The 24,600-nt window shown below is 37.0% G+C and overlaps 1 protein-coding gene across 1 annotated transcript in view; it reads right to left on the minus strand.

The window, feature by feature from the left end:
- Positions 1-22,440, minus strand: part of LOC127834580 (pre-mRNA-processing-splicing factor 8-like) — a 99,372-nt gene extending 76,932 nt beyond the window's left edge. The window contains 13 exon segments of the mRNA XM_052360575.1: positions 2,320-2,436; positions 2,952-3,068; positions 3,796-4,005; positions 11,320-11,454; positions 11,987-12,296; positions 14,053-14,363; positions 14,859-15,090; positions 15,651-15,863; positions 16,593-16,808; positions 17,229-17,393; positions 19,362-19,530; positions 21,393-21,642; positions 22,347-22,440. Of these exon segments, the coding sequence (XP_052216535.1) occupies positions 2,320-2,436; positions 2,952-3,068; positions 3,796-4,005; positions 11,320-11,454; positions 11,987-12,296; positions 14,053-14,363; positions 14,859-15,090; positions 15,651-15,863; positions 16,593-16,808; positions 17,229-17,393; positions 19,362-19,530; positions 21,393-21,597 (2,400 nt within the window). The 5' untranslated portion in view covers positions 21,598-21,642; positions 22,347-22,440.
- Between the last annotated feature and the right edge of the window lie 2,160 nt (positions 22,441-24,600).

Raw genomic sequence — 24,600 nt, forward strand, 5'->3', positions numbered from 1 at the left:
AATTTGTGTTGATAATTGTCCACTTTTGCATACTGATAATCCATTTTTTTTTGTCGTCAAAAATTGACTATTTCATCAGCACTTAAACAGGCCAATTTCTGATTTCAAAAAACAAATTCATCAGTCAATATCTGATTAGCTTGTACTACATGTCCATGCTCAGGCTTTTTCCGCTCCATTTTGGGAAAACGCCACACTGGAATTTTGGGAATTTCGCGTCGTGAAAACCCCCATTTTGGGAAAAAAATTAATCGCAAAATCGGCTCAATTGGGAAAAATTATCGCATGTAAATAGTGTTTCTTATATTTAAAAGAAGCCGTTAACTGGTAAATAGCGACTATTTGGATAACTTATTATTAAAATTTTACAAAATATTATGAGCATGTGTGATAAGTGCAGGTTTTTTAATCTGAATTTGGGGGGCTTGGCCTTTTTTTAGGTTAAAAAAATCGCGCGAAGCGCCGGATTTTGAGGAAAATAAGGAAAGTCTTAAATAATCATTAACATATTTTACAGTTTTTAAAACAAATTCAAGGCAACAGATAATTTAATTATGCAATACTTTCTTTTTTCTACACCGGATCAGGTCAACTTATATATTTTAAGGGTAAAAAAAAAAAAAAAAAAAAAAAAAATTTTTTTTTTTTTTTTTTTTTTTTTTTGTAATTGGGAATTTTTTTTTTCAATTGGGAAAAAAACAACCTGATTTGCATTGGGAATGGGGCCGAATTTCGGACCCGTGGCATAGGGCGGAAAAAGCCTGATGCTTTGCGGCAAATCGTGGTGGGGAAAAGGCAGGACACTTGGGGGTCCTGTTTGTCACATGCCAATTAAATAGTCTTTTGTTATCAGGTGATAGTAAGGACCTCCCTTTGCATAATACTTGGATTTACATAGATTGTGCAACACACTAACATGCATGGGTGGATAATGTTTGATTTTAATATTTTTCATGCCTACAGTAATTCAGTCTGAAATTGTTAGAAACATAAGTATTGTCTCATGCACAAAAATTAAGCCCAGATTTAAATCAATTAATATCAATCATTAAACATTTAAAAACAGAAATTAATGGAAAGAAAAATATGAAACATTCGCATTTAAGTGCTGAGTAACTGGTTTCAGTTATTTTCCTGAGATCATTTTTGAACTTTATATTGCCTGCTACTTCATCCTGTTGTCAACAGATACAAACATCCCATGGCAAAATCTTCATTGCCATAGACAGGTAGAACCTGTGACACAGTCGTCTATGTACATAATCCTAGCCCTGTCTGCTAACTTAAACAGCAGGGTCCCAAATCGGTACAAGAAGATAGAGGGGTTAAAAGCATGGTTATTTAGATAAAGAATGGTACTAAAGGTAATTAAAATGGAGGAAAAAATCAGGACATGGCAGAAGTTGCAGACAAAATAAAGCACCATCAGACCTTTTACTAATGCATCATTAACCAGTCAAACCACGTCAGGGTTTTTTTCCCACTTTTTGGGAAGATAGCCCATGGCTTTGGAATTGGGAATTTTATCGGCATTTTCATGTTATTGGGAAAATAAATTAATTAGCCTTTTTTTTACACACGAAAATTTCACAGATAAGGGAAATACTTAATTTGATATAACACTTTATAATCATTCAAGTTAAAAGAACAAAATCATATAATACTTTGTTAGATGTAATTGAATTAAAATTGAGATAAAATACGCATTAGACACTTCCTTCTAAAAAAAAAAAAATTTTTTTTTTTTTAATTGGGAATTTTTTGCCACATTTTGGGAAAAATATACTTTTTGGGATTGGGAACATAGCCGAATTTCGGCTATAAAATCGGGCCAAAAAAAACCCTGCACGTTCTTAAACAATACTCAACAACAAACAATAAAGTATACAGAAACAAGAGATGTGTTTGTCAGAAACACAATGCCCCCTAATGCGCCGCTTTGAATTTTTTATTTTATAAATTTGACCTTGAAGGACCTTGACCTTTCACCACTCAAAATGTGCAGCTCCATGAGATACACATGCATGCCATATATCAAGTTGCTATCATCAATATTGCTTAAGTTATGAGCAAGTTTAAAGTTTTGGGACACACACAATGACTGACTGACTGACTCACTGACTGACTGACTCACAGTGACAGACAGACAGGCCAAAAACAATATATACCCCGGATCTTTCGATCCAGGGGCATAAATACATATAATTTTTATATGGTGTCATCTTTGTATTACAGAAACATATTTAAGTGATTCTAAAACTTCTAAGTAATTTGCATGGATAATGGTTTGAGAGATGCTAGCTACAATGAAGCACATACCGTAGCTCCTCTGCGAATCCTCTCTCTGTTGTAGTGAGCGGTGTTGGTCCACCAGTCAGCCTTGGCCTTCACATACCGCAAAATCATATTCTCTATTGGGATTGGAAGGCCGGGCACCTGGCAATGATGAATAATCGGGTACTATTATCAAATAGCTATTTTCTTATTTAAAACAGAAAATCCTACTAAAATAGAACATGTTCTGGACAATATGTGAATTTTCCCACTAAAATACAAAACTATCAACTCCTCAGAATGTTATTTTTTGATTGATAAACATAATAAAGTCTTCTAGTACCAGCCATGACAACAGCTTCTTATTCTATTTAAGTGCAAGAAAGCCTCACCCTCCAAAGCAGGAGTTCCTGGATACATTTCAACTTGATTATTCCACACTCTATAAAACAGGGCTTTATGCATGTCTGTAAAGTGTCCTCCCAGATTAGTCCGTGCAATCCACACATGATAATCAAGGACAACACTTTCTGATTGAGTTGTATTTTTTGTTAACAGGCAGTTTCCTCTTTCCTCTTATTGAAAATCAAGTTTAGGCGGAGTGTCGCCCTGTGCAGACTTCACAGGCTTATCTGGGACAAAACAAAACATGCATGTATTGAGCCCCGTTTTCTTACCTTCCATGGTATGTTGGCCTTCCAACATCTCCACGCCTCACTCAGGTGTTGTAGGATGGTGCGGGCCTTGTTCTGCTTGATACCCTCTGGCATCATGTCCAGAATGTCGTGCATAACCTGCACAGATAATACATCAACAAGAGCACTGCATAACGGGTGCCACGCTCAGCTGCTAAAGCTTGTCAGATTTTATTTTTTTAAAGGTGACAGTGACCTTGACCTTTGACCAAGTGCCCCAAAAATGGGTGTGGCATGAAGAACTCACCAAGGTGCAACTACATATGAAGTTTCAAAGTTTTTGGTGGAAGCACTTTGATTTTAGAGCCAATGTTAAGGTTTTAGCATGACGCCTACGACGGAGAGCGGACGAGCTGACTATGACAATAGCTAGGGTTTTCTCCGAAAACATCCTAATAATTGTGTGGGAAACTCATGTCTTTGCTTTAAAAACTTATTTTTGCAACAGATCTAACAGATTCTCTCTGAAGAACCAACATGAAGAGAGAATACCTCAAAATCATGCATCAACAATATGAAGGCTCACATATGGGGTTGAGTTACGTTGTTGAATCTCCATAACATCTTTAACTCGGATAAATCAGTTCCACAAACAGCATCACAATTTCAATGCAGCAAGTGAAAAGCGTAATAGCCCTATTTTAAGTACATGATGACACATGCAGCAGATAGAGGGCCAAGCATAATAGTGTGGAGTAAAGTATTTTAGCAGAGATTGAAAGTTCTTGCTGTTTAATGGTGTTTTTTTGTTTGTTATTTTCCCGGTTGTTATTTATTTGGCATGACAATCTTATCAAACTGAGATATCAACAGAACTAGCCCTTACAGCCGCTCTGAGCTCGAGGTCATAGTGACTCTCCACCCTCTGTTTGGTGACTGTCTTGGCCACACCCTTCGAGTGTCGGCCCTCAAACTGCCTGGAGAGTAGGTTACCCAGCCATCGCTCCAGCAGGGGCGTGATACCTCGCATGAAGAACAGCCACACACGCCAGCCTGGCGCCCATATACCACAGCCTGGGCCTTTCCCAACTGGACCCTGTAACACCATTGTCAGATGTATACAAGTAATGAAGATAATAAAGATGCACTGTCCAATAACTAGTACGAACAAAAACTAAATTTCAAACACAAGGCTTGACAGATAGAAATAATGAAAATACAGAAACATTAACAGGAGACAAATTCATGTTAAAGTCGGCTAGTTTTGTTATTTTATTTAACATAAATTACCAATTGCCTTCACACAAGTCAAATCAATTTTCTATATTTGACACTCAAAAAAGCAATTTTTCAAGATACAAAGGGCCATTACTCCGTTATTAACAGATGGTGTACAATGCCATTTGGCGTGCATCATCCTCTTATCCATTTATATACTCATACCAAGTTTCAATGAAATGCGACAAAGCACTTCCAAGATATGGCTCAGGATGGAGGGACAGACGGACTGACGGAAAGACGGACAATGCAAAAACAATATCCCTCCTCCTATGGCGGGGGATAATTAGCATTCACTTCCCTCGTTCCTTAGATAAAGATATGAAAGACAAAAGAATTGGACTAATCTTTCCATATTTTGCATGTCATAAAATGTACGCCAAATTAAACCAATTCTTATTGCTATATAGCTAAATGCTTAAAGGAAACTGATATTATCTAGCACAGGAACAAAAGTTTGCATGTAAGCAGCCTACACACACAATTTCTGAAAAATATATTGTACCTTGATACAAACAAAAGTAATAGAGCAAAATCTAATTTCTTTTTCAGGAAACAGCGATCTTAAACCCGCTTGACCCAAATGCATGATGATCCCAAAGTTTAACAAGAGCTGTCAGAGGACAGCGCGCTCAACTATTCGAGTGCTTGACAGTATAACGAAAGCCATGATGGGGAAATTGTTCATATTCAATAATTTTTCTAGACGGTCTTTCAAAAATAAACAAAAGGCAAAAAAAATTTTTTGTTTAAGGGGGGGGTGGGGAGGGAGTAGGGGGGTTAAGAGGGGGGTATAATGTGGGGTGTTGTCATCTATTAGACGATCTTTCAAAAATATAAAAAGGAAAAAAAATGGGGGGGTGGTTAGGGGGGATGGGGGTATAATAGGGGTGTGGTCATTTATTAGATGATATTTAAAAAATAAACAAGATGCATTTGTGAAACACAATGTCCCCCTATATGACGTTTGACCTTGAAGGATGACCTTGACCTTGTGAAGGATGACCTTGACCTTTCACCACTCAAAATGTGCAGCTCCATGAGATACACATGCATGCCAAAAATCAAGTTGCTATCTTCAATATTGCAAAAGTATTCATAAAATAAGGGATTTGGGCCACATATATTTGACCTCTGACCTTGAAGGATGACCTTGACCTTTCACCACTCAAAATGTGCAGCTCCATGAGATACACATGCATGCCAAATATCAAGTTGCTATCTACAATATTGCAAAAGAATTAATAAAATAAGCGATATGGGCCACATATATTTGACCTCTGACCTTGAAGAATGACCTTGACCTTTCACCACTCAAAATGTGCAGCTCCATGAGATATACATGCATGCCAAATATCAAATTGCTATCTTCAATATTGCAAAAGTATTCATAAAATGAGCGATTTTGGCCACATATATTTGACCTCTGACCATGAAGGATGACCTTGACCTTGACCTTTCACCACTCAAAATGTGCAGCTTCATGAGATACACATGCATGCCAAATATGAAGTTGCTATCTTCAATATAGCAAAAGTTATTGCAAAATGTTAAAGTTGGCGCAAACAGACCAACAGACCAACAGACAGACAGGGCAAAAACAATATGTCCCCCACTACTATAGTGGGGGACATAAAAATAAAAAAAATTGGGGGGGGGGGGGGAGGGGCAGGGATTCTGGGTTGGGACGTGGGGTATTGTTTGGGTGAAATCCATTGTGGTATTCAGGTAGGTGTTGTTTTGTTAAAGTATTAATAAAATCTGATCATAAATAAAGAAGTTATGGCAATTTAAGCAAAATGTTCAATTATCTAAGTATAGAAGCAGTCTTCGAAATTTGCTTTGACAAGTTACATGCCAGTCGGGCCAGTTACTTAAGAATTTTTACATGCCCAACATATTTTTTACATGCCCAAACTTTTTTAACCAAAATTATAACAAATCACAACATTTTAACACTTACATGCTACACATAGTAAAGCAGAACATTTGTTTCAATAGTAGTGAATACAACTACATCTAATCAGTCACTAGAATTAAGACGGTCGATCGTTACACCAGTGCTCTTGAAAAGAGCGTTCTCTGGTGTCCTCGTACCATTTCTTAGCTTCCTTTTTCTCTAAATCATTGTCAATTTTCTATTTTGGAAGTGCTTTATCGGGCTTAGCCCCATCAACATACCTAAGATACTGCATAGCCTCTATGTCGACAATGGCATTTGTTTACATTGACAAAAACGGAAGCGTATTACTTGATTGAAATGATCGGTTCAAAAAGCATCTTCTCGATTAATGTCTAGAGAAACCGTCGATAAGAACCGAATGTGACCGAACTGCATCGGTCAAAAACAATAACGATGACGTGTGCAAGCAGGTGTGTGTTGTTAAACCAATCGAATTTCATTGTTTTACAACTTACGGCAAGGTATTTGTTCGCAAAATTGAAAAATAGATCTGCAAATATCAAGAACCGCTTACGATTTTTTTTTATAAACTGTCAATTGGCTTCAATAATTTACATGCCCGGCGGGCCACAAACGTGAATTTTTGTATGTACCCTGCAGTAATTTTACTCGCCACGGGCGATCGGGCGTGTGCTAATTTCGAAGACTGTAGAAGGGGCCATAATTCCGTCAAAATGCTTGATACAGTTGTCTGCTCTTGTTTATAGGTTTGGGTCATGTTGGTGAACAAGTATGCAAAATATAAAAGCAATATGTCAAGGGACATAGGAAATATTTGGGGTAGTACGCAAACTTTAACATAGATTTATCAATAATATGCATATTCTAAGTATAAAAGGGGCAATAATTATGTCAAAATGCTTGATACAGTGATCTGCTCTTGTTTATAAGTTTGGGTCATGTTGGTAAACAAGTATGCAAAATATAAAAGCAATATGTCAAAGGACATAGGAAATATTTGGGGTAGTACACAAACTTTAACATAGATTCATCAATAATATGCATATTCTAAGTATAAAAGGGGCAATAATTCTGTCAAACTGCTTGATATAGATGTCTGCTCTTGTTAATAGGTTGGGGTCATGATGGTAAACAAGTATGCAAAATATGAAAGCAATATGTCAAGAAACATTGAAAATATCTGGGGTAGTACGCAAACTTTAACATTTGCACCCTTACGGGAGCGGATACAGGAACGGCAACACCGACACCAGAGTGAGTAGGATAGCTCAACTTTATATATTTCATATATAAAAGTTGAGCTAAAAATAATCAAAATTGTGAGATGGCTTCCTGTTAAAAAGCGCATATTACAAAAAACTTTAAAATCTAAATTGTTAACATGTTTAATATAGGATCCTGCACATGCATTGTAAAAATATTCAAGGAACCCCCACCCTCCCGGAATAAACAATAAATAAAACATGCATGCCCCCCATATTGGCTGTCCGTTGTAGTGGCAGCCATTGTGTGAATACGTGTTTTGTCACTGTGACCTTGACCTTTGACCTAGTGACCTGAAAATCAATAGGGGTCATCTGCGAGTCATGATCAATGTACCTATGAAGTGTCATGATCCTTGGCAAAAGCGTTCTTGAGTTATCATCGGGAAACAATTTTACTGTTTTTGGGTCACCGTGACCTTGACCTTTGACCTAGTGACCTGAAAATCAATATGGGTCATCTGCAAGTCATAAATAATGTACCTATGAAGTTTCAGGATCCTAGGTGTAAGCGTTCTCGAGTTATCATCTGGAAACCATTAAACTATTTCGGGTCACCGTGACCTTGACCTTTGACCTAGTGACCTCAAAATCAATAGGGCTCATCTGCGAGTCATGATCAATCTACCCATGAAGTTTCATGATCCTAGGCGTATGCGTTCTTGTGTTATCATCTGAAAACCATTTTACTGTTTCGGGTCAACGTGACCTTGACCTTTGACCTAATGACCTCAAAATCAAAAGGGGTCATCTGCGAGTCATGATCAATCTACCTCTGAAGTTTCATGATCCTAGGAATATGCATTCTTGAGTTATCATACGAAAATCATTTTACTATTTAGGGTCACTGTGACCTTGACCTTTGACCTAGTGACCTCAAAATCTATAGGGGTCATCTGCGAGTCATGATCTATCTACCTTTAAAGTTTCATGATCCTAGGCGTATGCGTTCTTGAGTTATCATCCGGAAACCATTTTACTATTTCGGGTCACCGTGACCTTGACCTTTGACCTAGTGACCTCAAAATCAATAGGGGTCATCTGCGAGTCATGATCTATCTAATGATGAAGTTTCATGATCCTAGGCGCATGCGTTCTTGAGTTATCATCCGGAAACAATTTTACTATTTCGGGTCACCGTGACCTTGACCTTTGACCTAGTGACCTCAAAATCAATAGGAGTCATCTGCGAGTCATGATCTATCTAATGGTGAAGTTTCATAATCCTAGGTGTATGCGTTCTTGAGTGATCATCCGGAAACCATTTTACTATTTCGGGTCACCGTGACCTTGACCTTTGACCTAGTGACCTTAAAATGAATAGGGGTCATCTGCGAGTCATGATCAATCTACCTATGAAGTTTCATGATCCTAGGCGTATGCGTTCTTGAGTTATCATCCGGAAACCATTTTACTATTCCGGGTCACCATGACCTTAACCTTTGACCTAGTGACCTCAAAATCAATAGGGGTCATCTGCGAGTCATGATCAATCTATGAAGTTTCATGATCCTAGGCCCAAGCGTTCTTGAGTTATCATCCGGAAACCACCTGGTGGACCGACCGACCGACAGACCGACCGACATGTGCAAAGCAATATACCCCCTCTTCTTCGAAGGGGGGCATAAAAAGATTGGCAAACTCAAATCCAAACAAGCAAATATGTAGTTATAAATTGAATTGATATCCCCCGAAAATATGCTTCTGGACACAAAAGTGTTATATTTAAAGTAAAAATGGTTACCCAGGCAACTGAAAACCATTCTTTTTGCAAGAGACTATGATCTCATCCTAGCTCTATCTTACAGTTTGAAGCTTGAGTAGATAACTTGTTTCAGGTCCTTGCAGAGAATATGATCTTATCCTAGCTCTAACTTACAGTGTTGAACCTGTAGTAGATAACGTGTTTCAGGTCCTTGCAGAGACTATGATCTCATCCTAGCTCTAACTTACAGTGTGAACCTGTAGTAGATAACGTGTTTCAGGTCCTTGCAGAGAATATGATCTCATCCTAGCTCTAACTTACAGTGTTGAACCTGTAGTAGATAACGTGTTTCAGGTCCTTGAAGAGACTATGATCTCATCCTAGCTCTAACTTACAGTGTGAACCTGTAGTAGATAACGTGTTTCAGGAGCTTGCATAGACTATGATCTCATCCTAGCTATATCTTACAGTGTGAAGCTTGAGTAGATAACGTGTTTCAGGTCTTTGCAGAGACTATGATATCATCCTAGCTCTAACTTACAGTGTTGAACCTGTAGTAGATAACGTGTTTCAGGTCCTTGCAGAGAATATGATCTCATGCTAGCTCTAACTTACAGTGTTGAACCTGTAGTAGATAATGTGTTTCAGGTCCTTGCAGAGACTATAATCTCATCCTAGCTCTAACTTACAGTGTTGAACATGTAGTAGATAACGTGTTTCAGGTCCTTGCAGAGACTATGATCTCATCCTAGCTCTAACTTACAGTGTTGAACATGTAGTAGATAACGTGTTTCAGGTCCTTGCAGAGACTATGATCTCATCCTAGCTCTAACTTACAGTGTTGAACCTGTAGTAGATAATGTGTTTCAGGTCTTTGCAGTGACTATGATCTCATCCTAGCTCTAACTTACAGTGTTGAACCTGTAGTAGATAACGTGTTTCAGGTCTTTGCAGAGACTATGATCTCATCCTAGCTCTAACTTACAGTGTTGAACCTGTAGTAGATAATGTGTTTCAGGTCCTTGCAGAGACTATGATCTCATCCTAGCTCTAACTTACAGTGTTGAACCTGTAGTAGATAATGTGTTTCAGGTCCTTGCAGAGACTATGATCTCATCCTAGCTCTAACTTACAGTGTTAAACATGTAGTAGATAACGTGTTTCAGTTCTTTGCAGAGACTATGATCTCATCCTAGCTCTATCTTACAGTGTTGAACCTGTAGTAGATAATGTGTTTCAGGTCCTTGCAGAGACTATGATCTCATCCTAGCTCTAACTTACAGTGTTAAACATGTAGTAGATAGCGTGTTTCAGGTCTTTGCAGAGACTATGATCTCATCCTAGCTCTAACTTACAGTGTTGAACCTGTAGTAGATAACGTGTTTCAGGTCTTTGCAGAGACTATGATCTCATCCTAGCTCTAACTTACAGTGTTGAACCTGTAGTAGATAATGTGTTTCAGGTCCTTGCAGAGACTATGATCTCATCCTAGCTCTAACTTACAGTGTTGAACCTGTAGTAGATAATGTGTTTCAGGTCCTTGCAGAGACTATGATCTCATCCTAGCTCTAACTTACAGTGTTAAACATGTAGTAGATAACGTGTTTCAGTTCTTTGCAGAGACTATGATCTCATCCTAGCTCTATCTTACAGTGTTGAACCTGTAGTAGATAATGTGTTTCAGGTCCTTGCAGAGACTATGATCTCATCCTAGCTCTAACTTACAGTGTTAAACATGTAGTAGATAGCGTGTTTCAGGTCTTTGCAGAGACTATGATCTCATCCTAGCTCTAACTTACAGTGTTGAACCTGTAGTAGATAACGTGTTTCAGGTCTTTGCAGAGACTATGATCTCATCCTAGCTCTAACTTACAGTGTTGAACATGTAGTAGATAACGTGTTTCAGGTCTTTGCAGAGACTATGATCTCATCCTAGCTCTAACTTACAGTGTTGAACCTGTAGTAGATAATGTGTTTCAGGTCCTTGCAGAGACTATGATCTCATCCTAGCTCTAACTTACAGTGTGAACCTGTAGTAGATAACGTGTTTCAGGTCCTTGCAGAGACTATGATCTCATCCTAGCTCTAACTTACAGTGTTGAACATGTAGTAGATAACGTGTTTCAGGTCTTTGCAGAGACTATGATCTCATCCTAGCTCTAACTTACAGTGTGAACCTGTAGTAGATAATGTGTTTCAGGTCCTTGCAGAGACTATGATCTCATCCTAGCTCTAACTTACAGTGTTGAACCTGTAGTAGATAACGTGTTTCAGGTCCTTGCACATTCTGATCTGTCTCATCAGCTTGTACTTGTATCTGTACATGCCTGTCAGCTGACCCACGTGGGCAAAAACATACTGGATACCATCAGATAACTGCAAAACAATAATGTTAACTTGAAAAAATATATTTTAAAGTCTTCTATGTACATTTTTTAGACAGGTAGGTAAGAGATAGGTAAGTATTGAAGGCGCTATGAGAAACTGTAAAAAAAAGTGTGACAGAAGGAAGGAAGGAACTACAAACTGGCAACTATGCTCAAACTGCTCAACCAAAAATATTTCGGGGAGCATAAAAAGGTTCCACTAATTAATAGTTCACATAAATGTTTTTTCTACTCCTCCTGTAAAACATGATCCTCTTACATACAAATTAATGACACCCATGCAACTTACCTCATTCTGTAAATGGGTAAATACCCCCCTCTGCCATATAAATGTTTATTTCCCTCTCACTGTTTAATATGATCCTCTTACTTTCAACCTAATGCCACCCATAGAAATTAACACATGCCCATCCCCTGCCACGAGTTCAAGTGCCAATCTTTCCCATCCCCTGCCACAAGTTCAAGTGCCAATCTTTCCCATCCCCTGCCACAAGTTCAAGTGTTAATCTCTCCTGGCATACCTGGAAAGCATCCACATTGCCTAGTCGATACTGCACATGGCTGTCCACAATGAGCTTTGTCAGCCTGAGCACCTCACGACACAGATGGAAGGCATTCCCGAAGCGAGACTTCTTTCTTTCCTTTGTCGTGAGCGTCTTCACAGGCTTCAGGTTGAAGTTGTAGTCCAAGTGCAGGTAGTTGAGGTTCTTGCGGTGGATGAGAAGGTTGAGCATGTTGTAACCCTGGCGACAGACCTGCAGACCAACCTCCACCCAGTCCAGCTGTGTGGTCTGGAAGAACTTAGTGGCCTTGAACGAACGAAACAGGTACCTGGGGGAAAAAACATGAACATATAACTGGACAAATTGGTAGCATAGAAGAAACAAAACTGGTACCTAGGGTCAATAAATACATACACTTATTATAGGAAAACAAGGTGACTATCAATCAAATACAGACACTTAGAATAGGACATGTGGTTGCCTTGACAGTGATTTTTTTTGCCAGAAATTACAGCCGATATTCGGCTGCTTCCCAATTGCAAAAAAATGATGTTTTTTCCCAAAAATTTGATTAAAATTTCCCCAAAAAAGACAAAATTTTCCCAATAAAGCCAATAAGATTACAATGTAATTTAGCAATAATTTCGAACGAGTGCCGATCGAGTTGCTGAGTCGTCGCCGAACAACAACTGACTTATGTATTTTTCGCGAATTTAGCCGCATACGATTTTACGTTGCTATCCACATCTCTCTCTATATTGCGGAGGATACCGACAATAGTCGATGTATGCCGATTGTAAACGCCTGTTTTTACACACGCCCAAGATGGCAGCAAGCAGACGAGAAATTTGCGATGCGCGGCGAAAATGATAAATAACATTCAAATTAACAACGGATATCATATGGTTATTACGGAATAATTTAATGCGTATGTCAATTAACGCAAAATATAACGTTTGAGATAAAAACAACAAATATTTATTACAAATCTTCACAGTGAATGGCATCACGGAAATCAGTGTTGGGAAATTGGAGTTAGTCTACTGTTACTCACAAAGTTAATGCATTTAAGATGAGTATTGTTCGAAAATGGAAAGAGACAAACATGATATGATTTATATGTTAGTGGATCTGTGTAAAATCAGATTCATATGCATATTGTGCTTTATTATGTTTGTCTCGCTTTACAGTTTACTGAAATAGCATTGAAGTGCAAGATGTTGAAAGGTAAAGAAATGAAATAAATTATTTTAACTCCATATAATACATCATTAACATAGCAAGACCACTAAAGCGTTTTTTATAAATATGTGTTAATGTTTTCACCATATGATATTTAATTTAAAATAATACGGAATTAAATTCTTACTGTTAAAGAGGTTATGATTAAATGGTATATTTAAGAATCTATATAGATTATTGCAAGTTCAATATGAATGTGGAAGGATATTAACTTAACATTGTCTTCATTGCAAGAACACATTAAATTAGTACTTTATAATATAAAAATGCTGTCAAACATACTTTAATAATTTTAATTCTGTTCTTATAATCATATTTATAATGTTTCCCTATTTCATGGTTTATCGCGCTAATTTTCCCAATCCAAAAGGCACAGGCTGTAAGAAAAAAAAGCAAAAAAAATCACTGCTTGAACTAACAAACCAGGAAAATTTGGTGACTTAATCACCTACAATTTAAATACTTTTTGTATGTATAAGATAAGGCATGTCAGTGTTTTTTCATTACTGAGGAAAAGTATTCTCATTTTGTCATCAAAAAAGTAAGAAGAAATTTGAAAAGGGAATAAAAAAATCCAAATGCTTGCTAACTTCACTAGACAATACATACATTTATTTAGATTTTTCTAACTTCACTAAACAATACATACATTTATTTAGATTTTTATCAGTATTTTCTATTCCATTGCCCACCTTTATAAGGTTAACAAATCCTGACTATTAAATGGCCTTAAAAGTTAAACATGTATTAACAAGTGATAAAATATAATGATATAAAATGTATTAACAAGTGATAAAATATAATGATATAATATTTGGTTTATTCAATCATCACAATCTCACCTCTTTTTCTGTGATTTTGGAGGCCTGTGTTTCAGAGCGTTCAGCACGTAGTACTTGAGGAGCTTTTGATAGGAGACCCGTACTTTCACAGGCATCCCTGAGGGGGGATGTTCCCGGTACCAGGACTTCACAAGGGGCACATCAATGGCCCTGCGCGTGCGGCCTGACCTCGTGTTGAAAGGTCGTTGGGCCCACAGGAGGGCAATACCATTGGCTGTGTTGTCAGTGTACAGAGGGGTCTCAGAAAGGAACGGGGCGACATATTCTGGAAGTTCAAATTCCTCATCATCCTCTGGCAACGGGTCTGTGTACTGAAATGAACAAACACTTTTCAATACTTCCACTAGTTTCTCTGGTTAAACATTTAGATGAGGAAAGATTCAGGATACAAAAAAAGATGGAGGGGGCTTTTAAAAAAGACCCTCTATAAAGGAGCAAGGTGAAAAGCTGGCCTAGTCTAGTAACATTTTCTAATACGTTTCTTAATTCAATGAATAGCTAAGTCACTTGCAATAAAAAAATCTTAAGCATAGCCTTTTCATTTGCAGTTGATTCCTTGCAAAAAGATGACTTTTATGTTTATTTTAACATTTCTTATGTGGATGATAACAGAGGAGCAGATTGGCAGGTGGCAAAGAGAAGCAGGATGCAGCACCCTAGATCTACATCTTTCCTAACTGAGAGATAACAGAGCTAAAGACAACATTGTTATCCAATTTTACATAATACAAGCTTCTGCTTGCATTCAACCACACATCATTTTTACTCAAATATTTTATCATAAAACCATATACAATGAGTCAAACCTTTGTGGTCATTCTGTGGGATATGGGGTTGATCAAGGGATCAAAGTAGAAGGCTGGTAGGTCAGGGTCCTCCGTCTTGATGAACACAATGTTCGGCCAGTGGTAATAGGACAGGTGCACTTGGTACGGTATGTTGTTGTACAGATAAGGGAAGGCAATGCGGTACTCTGTGCGCACTGGCTGTCTGATGATAATCTTGTTGATGTCATTGAACTCGTTCCAGTCTTCATCTCTGCAACAATATAACACAGTACTAAACACATATAACACCAAGGGTTTCGGTTAAAAAGGAACACAACTTACACCTTATATAGCCATAATCAATATTATCACCAGCCCTGCACTAATACTCTTGCACACATTATTGGCTTCTTATAGGCATGCTTGTGACATTGTCTTGGCCTAAAGTATTTATATAAGAATTCAGACTCGCTTCGCACTGATTTTTATTCAAATTGGGTTTTTTATATGGCCCTATTCCAAATGAATTTTTTTTCCCAAATGAGACCTAAAAATTCCCAATTGAAAATAATCACAAAATCTTACGGGACCTGGCCCGATTCCCAAAATTGTGAAATTAACACTGCTTGGTTGAAACGCAAATTTATATCATCCAGGGTATTGAATAAAAGGGCCAAAAATGACAATTACTTGGGCTCTTCTCTAAAATTCAAAGGTTACAAATTGTTTTCTTTAAAGCTTAGAAAAAAATCATTTTGTTTTTTCACAATAAATATCCATATAATTTTGTGACTACACAATGACAAAATATATTTTTCCAGTAAAACTTACTGGAGTTCTTTGTCCTTGACAAGGGGTTCAAACTTTGGGCCCCCTGGTATGGCCATATTGAGGGCCTTTGCAGTGAAGAAGGATTTCAGATCAAACAAGTAGAAGTAGTTTTCATCCACAAGGTCTGTAAGCAGTTGATTTCCAAGACGATACAGCACTGACATCATCGGTAAGGTCAGGTTCCACTTTCTGTATGTTGTACCATTCACAAACCTGTGTATATATAATATCAAAGATTATTACCGACAGGCAATTCACGATAATAAAAATCTGGTAAGTTAATCATGTAGTGTTGTATTCCAAGAGCGTGCAGGACAAGTTGGATGCAATGTCACACAATCAAAGATTGTGATACAATACACAAGAACCCCACTGTCACAAGTTGGATGCAATGTCACACAATCAAAGATTGTGATACAATACACAAGAACCCCACTGTCACAAGTTGGATGCAATGTCACACAATCAAAGATTGTGATACAATACACAAGAACCCCACTGTCACAAGTTGGATGCAATGTCACACAATCAAAGATTGTGATACAATACACAAGAACCCCACTGTCACAAGTTGGATGCAATGTCACACAATCAAAGATTGTGATACAATACACAAGAACCCCACTGTCACAAGTTGGATGCAATGTCACACAATCAAAGATTGTGATACAATACACAAGAACCCCACTGTCACAAGTTGGATGCAATGTCACACAATCAAAGATTGTGATACAATACACAAGAACCCCACTGTCATAAAACATTCCTCTTTTACACTGGTAAAAACACTTAAATTTTACTCAATTTGATTTTTAACATCATATCCAATTTCAATACCAATCCAGAAGTATTCCGATATCTGAATTGAAATAATTTTCAAAATTCAACAAAAAATTATGAAATCTCTACTTCTTAATCTAGAGAACTGTGTGAGTGACTTACTTGGAGTCAATGAGTGGCTGGTGGTCATAGAACCAGTCCATGACCACCTTGTCTTCCTCTGGATCCAGTTCCATCTGGATGGACTCCAGGGGCTCCACGTCGAGGATGTTGTCTGCATAGTCGAGGGGAGGCTCCTCGTCATCAAACGGGGGGAACCTCATACGCTTGAAGTGGCGGCGGTCACGCTTCTCCCTCCTCATCATGATCCACATTGTCCTGTGGGTATATTTCATAATCTTAGTATCACAAGGACGTGTCTTGCTTTCTTAATGTGGATAAATGTTGTAATCTTTAGGTGACATGTTTTATAAGCAAATCTTTGCAGGGGGAAGGAGAGTTGAAGAGATGTTAACACTTGACTTTTATTCAGTTTTTGTTGTAAATGAGTTCTTAAAAGAGACATGGCAATGGAAATAAAGTGAATATGTGTTTATATATCTGTGGTTAAAAAATATCATATGGTTGAATAATCACATTTGGTCAATCTGTTCGCAAGTTATTGATCGGTAAATAATTGGTATACCAACAGAACAACTACCAGCAAAACAATATACTCCCTCTGCTTCGAAAGGGGGCATACTTAAAATCAATATCAATCATATAAATGTCACAACACTGTGATAAATGCTAGCATACCCCCACTGTGCCATATACACAGGCTCTATGACCCAGGGTATCTCATTGACAAATGTGATGGCACCAGTTATGTGATACAGAACATTCACATCACGAATCTTCTCCCACGGCATTGGCATGTTCTCAAGTAGTTTCAACACTGCATGGGGCATGTACTTCAGTGCTCTGCAAAATTGCAAACATTTATGTATTTACTCAGCTTTTTAATGATAAGAAATAAATTCAGGGTCTTCCCCAGGCCATTTAAGCGCCCCTTGCCGGGGCCCTTGAATTTCGAAATCAGAGTCCCCGGGGCGCTTGAAATTTTCCGATCAGTGTATTCTTCAGTAAAAGGAAGTGGAGATTGTCCAAAAAAATCAAGGTTTCCCTATCAGTGTATCAATATTTCCTGTTTTAAAAGAGCACTCGGTACCTACTTTCACAAGTAATCGCCATAAACACCACAAGGGGTAATGGATAATCCACTGATAAGAGAATAGCATGACGCGCGTATCGATTATTCTAGCCACATTACACGGTCATTTAAATGCTGACAAGGATGTATCTGGTAACTTTCCAGTCGTCAAACTGTGAAGTTCATCATCCAATCGGTTACGCGAATGCTTATGAGGGCAGGGTTAACTATCGACCATTATTTTTGATTGACGTCGGGCATGAAGTAAGAGTTTATCGCAGCTTGATTAGCAAGAAGTTGTACCATTTGAGTAATATAAAACCGGTAATTAGTACAGTACAGAATATTAAAGACGGTTTCGGGCATCATCATCACACCTTTTTACTGTAAACAAGTGTTACTATGACTCATAATTAATACGAGAAATTAATTGCAAGTGGTAAACAATTAATTATTATAGCGAGTAATTTGTGCAAATGACTCCCGGTTACAATTATGTGATAACAATTTATTTAATTCCAGTACATGTATATTTCAACATGTCCATTTATAGAACTGATTCACCTCGTTTTTCTGACATTTATTCGACACGTAATGCGCTTTAACAAATTTTCGTTGAATTAATTACGCACACCTGTAAGTGTTTCGTCCGATAATCGATAGTTAGAAGGCTGATGATGGCAACCGGCCGTGATCCTCGTGGACAACGTGAATTTCATTCATTATTCGGTCAAAACATTTATTCGACTCGTAAAGTGTTTAAACAAATTATCGTTGAATTTATAACGCAACGGTTAATATTTGTTGAAATCTCAAATGGGAATAATTAAATTTGTAATCCGAAACCCATTCCCGTAAGTCGATGTTAACGCGTTTTTAATCCGAAACACACTTCCGAATGTAAATGTTACCACAACGTTAAATATTTTTGCTTCAAATTAGCAGTGCAAATTTATTTTGTGTCGAATCTTTTTCTCAATTAAAAAGAGCGCGAAAATTATGCAGCATGTACAACGTCGCGTCTATTGCACACAAATGGCGTGTATTGAGCGTTTTAACAAGCACACAACAGGTCAGGGGATTGACGCATATTCAGAGGCAATATTTCATCAAATCTATAAATAGTCACTTAAAAAATGGCAAGGTTTGTGTTAAAGAAATAACTGAAAGCTTTTATCGTAAATATTTACTAGAAAGAGATTGATAAAAACGGAATAAACGGGATTATCTGGTAATAAATAGAAACTTGAAAAATAGTAAGTATACAGGAATAGAGTCGGGTTGAAACGGATGTATTGGGGAATCGTTCGAGGCGGGATTTTACTATCTGTGCGGAAAAGTTTTAAAACAATTAAACAATATAAAAAAATATATTTTTAAATGAATGGGGGATTCTTTTTAAGAGTCATAGCGCACCAAATGATGTCTTTTGACGCTGTTTTTCTTTGAGTTATAACGCACCACAGAACGTGAATTGACACATTAACTAAATAAAAAATCAACGTAGGGAGGGGACACCCCTCCCGAAACCCACCCCGATCGGCCCCGGGGCGCCTGCAAAAAATTCCTGGGGAAGGCACTGTAATTATGTTAATAATTTTATTTAATGTCATAAACCATTGAAGTGTATGATGATAAAGCCACTATATTGGTTAATTTACAAGTAATTTAACAATCTTATAAGAGTACTTTTTCCTCACAGGCAACACTGGTAAGTACTGTGTAAGAATGAAACCTACCCAAGATAAACACGTTTGTCATGTCTGAACTTTCTGTTAGTCATGTCACCATGGTCGCGAATAATCTTCCTGACATGTTCTGGAGGCATATCTTCCTTCTGTGCATCAACAAATCCAAACTTGCGTTTCTCACTGTAACGTTTTGCTTGCAGTTGTTGCCACTTCCGAGCTGAAGAACAAAAGAAAATAATTTCAATAAGAAATATTGCCTCACCAAGAAGTAGGCGTTTTAACATCTAAGATACGAATTTAAATAATTGTGCAATTCCCAAACTAGGTCTGCATGAAAGCTATCCAAGGCTAAGCCTGCAATATCAACCATCTACAAACAAACTTTTAGTTCAAAACCTCCATCCATATTTAATTTACTTACCAGAAACATTTCTTTCTATTTTGAGTAACAGTGGCCTTTACCTTGACTGGCTTCAAATGCAATCCAAAATATTATCTATCTACATACAAACATTCCTGTATAAAAAAAATCAATCCAAAGTCAAGTTATTGAGAGTAAACCATTTGCCCAAATCTTGTAACAGTGACCTTGATTTGATTGTTTTTCGACCCAAACCACAAACAATTCCAAACTTGGTCTCCATGCTAGCTTGCTCCATTTTAAGTTTTTATCAGATTCAGAATTATTAATGCAAAGTCAAAGTATGTTTAGAAACTACCTGGTTGCTTTTATTCTATTTTTATTCAAGTGACCTTGACCCTACTGGCACAGTCACCAAATGTAATCCTAAGCAATGTCTTTATGTAAATTTAGTGAATTATTAAATACTTTAACTTAAGTTAATGCGCTGAAACTGTGTTTTAATTTTTAAAACCAGCGACATTGTCCCCATCCCAAGATTCATGACGCCAGTCTCGAATTAGCCTATAAGCCAAAAGCTTGAGTCGATTTTTGGGCCGGTCAATTAAATATTTGAGCGTCATATCAATAACCTGATTTATACACGTTTTTAAGAGGCACTAGTAAATTCGCTATTTAAATGCCAAAAATGACGTTATACGTTTTAAAGAATTGCATGAACACATGCGGCCGCCATTTTTCTAAACTGTCGTGTAAACATCCGGGTATGTTATTTAAAGTAATGACGCAATTGACGCCCAATCGAGATGAGGTTATTCAATCTAAGTGTATTTAATTTTAGAAGCGTTTTCCGAAAATGTATCAATAATTCATGAAAAATGGACGAAGTAATTTTTCAATAAAAATAAAAGAGTCTGTATGGGATATTATACGCAATGGGTTAAAAACAAATTGATCCTTATTACAGTTAGATTTCCATGTGCTTTAATCAATTATTCTTGCGTATTAGAAGACGTTTATTCAACTTATTATTAATAATTGTAGTACTTTCGTTTGTTCTGTAATCTCGTTCTGATGCGTGACCTACTTTGCTACTAATAATCAGTTTACGAATATACAATACTTTTCACGGTTGACACTAGCTTATCAAAACATCGGGAGTAAATTAAAGAAGAAGACATTGTCACTTGGTAGATTGGGCAATTAACACACCCAGTGGCCTTTTGTTCTGAAGCCACATGCCGACAATTCAGAAATTCACCGGCGATTTTCCTAGTAATAATACGACAATAAATTAATCAATTTGCTTTATATAAAACCAAACACCGGTTAAACTGATTAATGAAATGATCAATCATTGAATGATCACATGTGTAATAATAAAGTTACAATAAACAGCATAATTATCTGGTGCATTTTTAATAAAATGCATTTTAAAAGGAAACAGAGTACCCATATTACTGTAATCACATGCATCTGTTTTTACTAATGGAAGTAGATTTTCTGATTGTTAATAACTATTTTGATGTTTCTGGCCAAAAAAGTCATAAAATTTATATTGACCTCTTCGGGCTATTGAACATGTCTTTGGGCTATTCAAAATTCCATCTGATAAGCCCAAGGGGCTAAAATATTTAGCGAGAAGACTGTGACGCTGAGCTTATAGAGTTGGTAATATTATGAACAACCCAGATAGCAATGCCCCAAACTTAACCCACCTTTCTCTTGTAGTTTTTCTTCAGACATAAATTCCGGTGCTTTGGCCTGCACAGGGACAGCAGGTTGTTGTTGAATAACCTGTGCAGCTGTGGCAATCTGCGGAATCTGGGCCGGTGGTCCAGACACCTGCATGAGTGGAACCATCTGCATCTGACCCAGGATGATTGGCTGGCCACCAGGCCCAATGACATAGTTGTATGCCATTGTCTAGGCAGCCGAGTGTTGTCTCTCCACTTCTGATTACTAGGACTGAATATATATAAATATTTTTCATTGACATAAAATACTTTTTGTTAGGAAATTGGGATTTTTTTTATAATTTTGGTTCGGGATCGGGTCCGTTTGCTTTGGGATCGGGTCCGTTTTATGGCCTTTTTTATATAGCAGAAAAACCCCTTGTATGTCTGTTCAATCTTTTTAGTAAAGAGTTTTGTGTGATCAGCGAATTATCCATGTGTTACTTTTTGCAATATTGGGAATATCATTAACATACACTGATTTAGTTATTGGTTCTAAACCAGAAATTGATTGACCATATGATTAGTGAAATTTAATCTTATCTTAAATAAAAATATGATGGTAACTGTAAACTTAACAGAGCTTCTCTTCTTAACAAGGGAGACCATCATGTTACAAAAAAATGAGAACAAAACGTAGTGTAGTTTTAAATGTATACGGTGCTTCTTATTGAAATTGATAAATATTTCATAACCTGTGAAATGAATATTCTATGTCAATCAATATCAAACAGCTAGAGTTTATACTTCTGTAACGATAATGATTCAATGAATAGGATTATGAAACGATTTTGTCCGTGCTTTTACATGGACGCTAGCACAACTTGCGGATACAATATCATAATTTGCTTCAAACATATCTCACTACGCTTGCAACGTATCTTGTATTCGCTAAGTAAACATTATTAAGTGCGTTTGAATGTCAAGCCTGCGTACCTGAATGTCTGTTATTCTTTTTCGGTGCGGCAATGGTTCTTTTTCGTTCGAGTTACGTATGTCACGTGACAAGGTGTTTACTCATGTAAAAAGTCCCATTGAACCCAAAGAATATTTTTTTCTATAACAAAATGCGTAGGTCACAATATACTAAGTATTTTCCCTATATTACAAAAAAAGCGACAACATTCAGCAAGATAAAATAATACACTGCTTTATTTTGTAAATGAAGACCCCTATATCCGTACCATATTTTGTAATGACAGTCTAAGTTGAATCGATTTAACCCATTTATGCCTAGTGGACTCTTCCATCCTTCTAAATTTGATCAATTTATTTCCAAAATTAGGGATGTCTAGTATATTAATTTCTATATTTAGAATATTTCTTACAGAAATCCCTTTAAGCAAACAGCGCAGACTCTGGTGGACGCCGCATCATGCGGCGTTTCATCTGGGTCTACGCTGTTTGCCAAGGCCTTTTTTCTAGACGCTTAACCAAAAGAAAGCTATGTCGATCACAAGTCAAACAAGACATATCTTTAAAAAAGATATACGGCGTTGATAGTTCAATGAATGAGATCAAGGATAGCGAATGTCTTTTTTCTGTGCAGTTCTTAGCTGCATCACACGCAGTACGGGCTGTTACGCGGAGTTTTCGCGGCTTATTTTACATTATTACATATTGCTGGTCATAAACCTATAGATACAAAACAGAAAACCAAAAGAAGAATAGAAGTGAAATTAAAACATACGAGTCAACCGGCCACACGAGAAGTATCCGTATTTATAGGCGCGTTCTTCGAACAAACCTGTTTTAGTGGTTTGTCGGACATTGCTATATGCTATATGATTCGATTATTAACAGTATCAAGAATCATCGCGCTCATGCTTTATACATTGGTCAATATGGTAGAATAATTATTGTTAAATTAATCAAAAATAATATTTATCATTGTATTGTTGAAAACACGTTAAGAATCTACATATTTCTGGTCTAAAGAAAAATCCAGGTCACCTAGTTCACGGATAGCGTATTTATTATATAACTATTATTTTACTGGCTGCGAACTCCGGTGATGACCTGTATATAAACTCTGACATTCATACACTGGCCGCGAATTGACCCGATACCTCGCGGGTTGAAATGCAATGTATTAAAGTGAGGCCTCGCTTCCACTGCTCTTTATACTTTTACATGTTAACATGTTGACAAGAATATGGAAGTAAGTACTAAATATGATAACATAGCCTTTAAGTATAAACGCGTTGCGCTGGTTATTTTCTGAAAATAAAAGGTGCACGCACAAACTGTATTGATGTCGAGAATTGAGTGTAAAACTGTTCTATCTATTAAGCCTTTTCATTAGAAATAAAATTGTTTCATGCAGTAAAACAGTGTTACAAAGACGCGGATATGTTTCCAATGTTCTGGTGGTATACTCAAATCAGCCAATGGAATAAATGAAGTGTATTCATTCGTACCTAGCCGCGGGAAATTTTATTTGAATTTTATTGGACACTTACAAAGGTCAGGTAAGGTGAAAAGCTGGCTTAATACAGCTTACGCCGAACAAACACAATTAATAGTGTGTTGTCTATTGGCTTGCCAATGGACTTAAATAACCACAAATCAAACATACCGTCCATCGGTTAACTTTTAAAATGTGGTAAAATGCCCGGATGTAGTAGAATGTTGGCAGACTAAATAGATTAAATAAGTAACATTGAATTGTCTAATACTTACAATTTTTCACCCCGAAACTTTCTTTTCTGAGATTTTCTTCTGAGTATTGTTCAAGAACCATTTTAATTGCATGTTTATACGACCTTTTTATGTGAAAAACATAGCAAGTAATCAAATATCGTTCGTAAAACAATTCTAGTATTGGCAAAAGCGTTTTTATTTTATATACTTTCCGGTGGTTTATATATAAGATCTTGCATGAGTGGTCGTTTTGATTTGAATTTTTTAAACAAGCAATCTAAATAAAGATAAAAACGAGTTTAATAAATTCAAAAAAAAATGACCACAAATCTAAGATTCTTTTTATAACATGACCAACAAATTTTCTTTTTATTTTATGCTCTTTTCACCGTTAATTCACATTGTAAAGGAGTTAAAAAATGACGTAATTAAAAGCGGTAAATACACATTTTTATCCTACAGCTATAGATAGAATACTACATTAGTGTGATTGTGTACTTAAATTTATCCCACTCGTCTAAGAAAGGCTTACAAGGCTCGGCAATAT

The sequence above is a fragment of the Dreissena polymorpha genome, chromosome 1 (genome assembly GCF_020536995.1).
Source record: "Dreissena polymorpha isolate Duluth1 chromosome 1, UMN_Dpol_1.0, whole genome shotgun sequence".
Lineage (NCBI taxonomy): Eukaryota > Metazoa > Mollusca > Bivalvia > Myida > Dreissenidae > Dreissena > Dreissena polymorpha.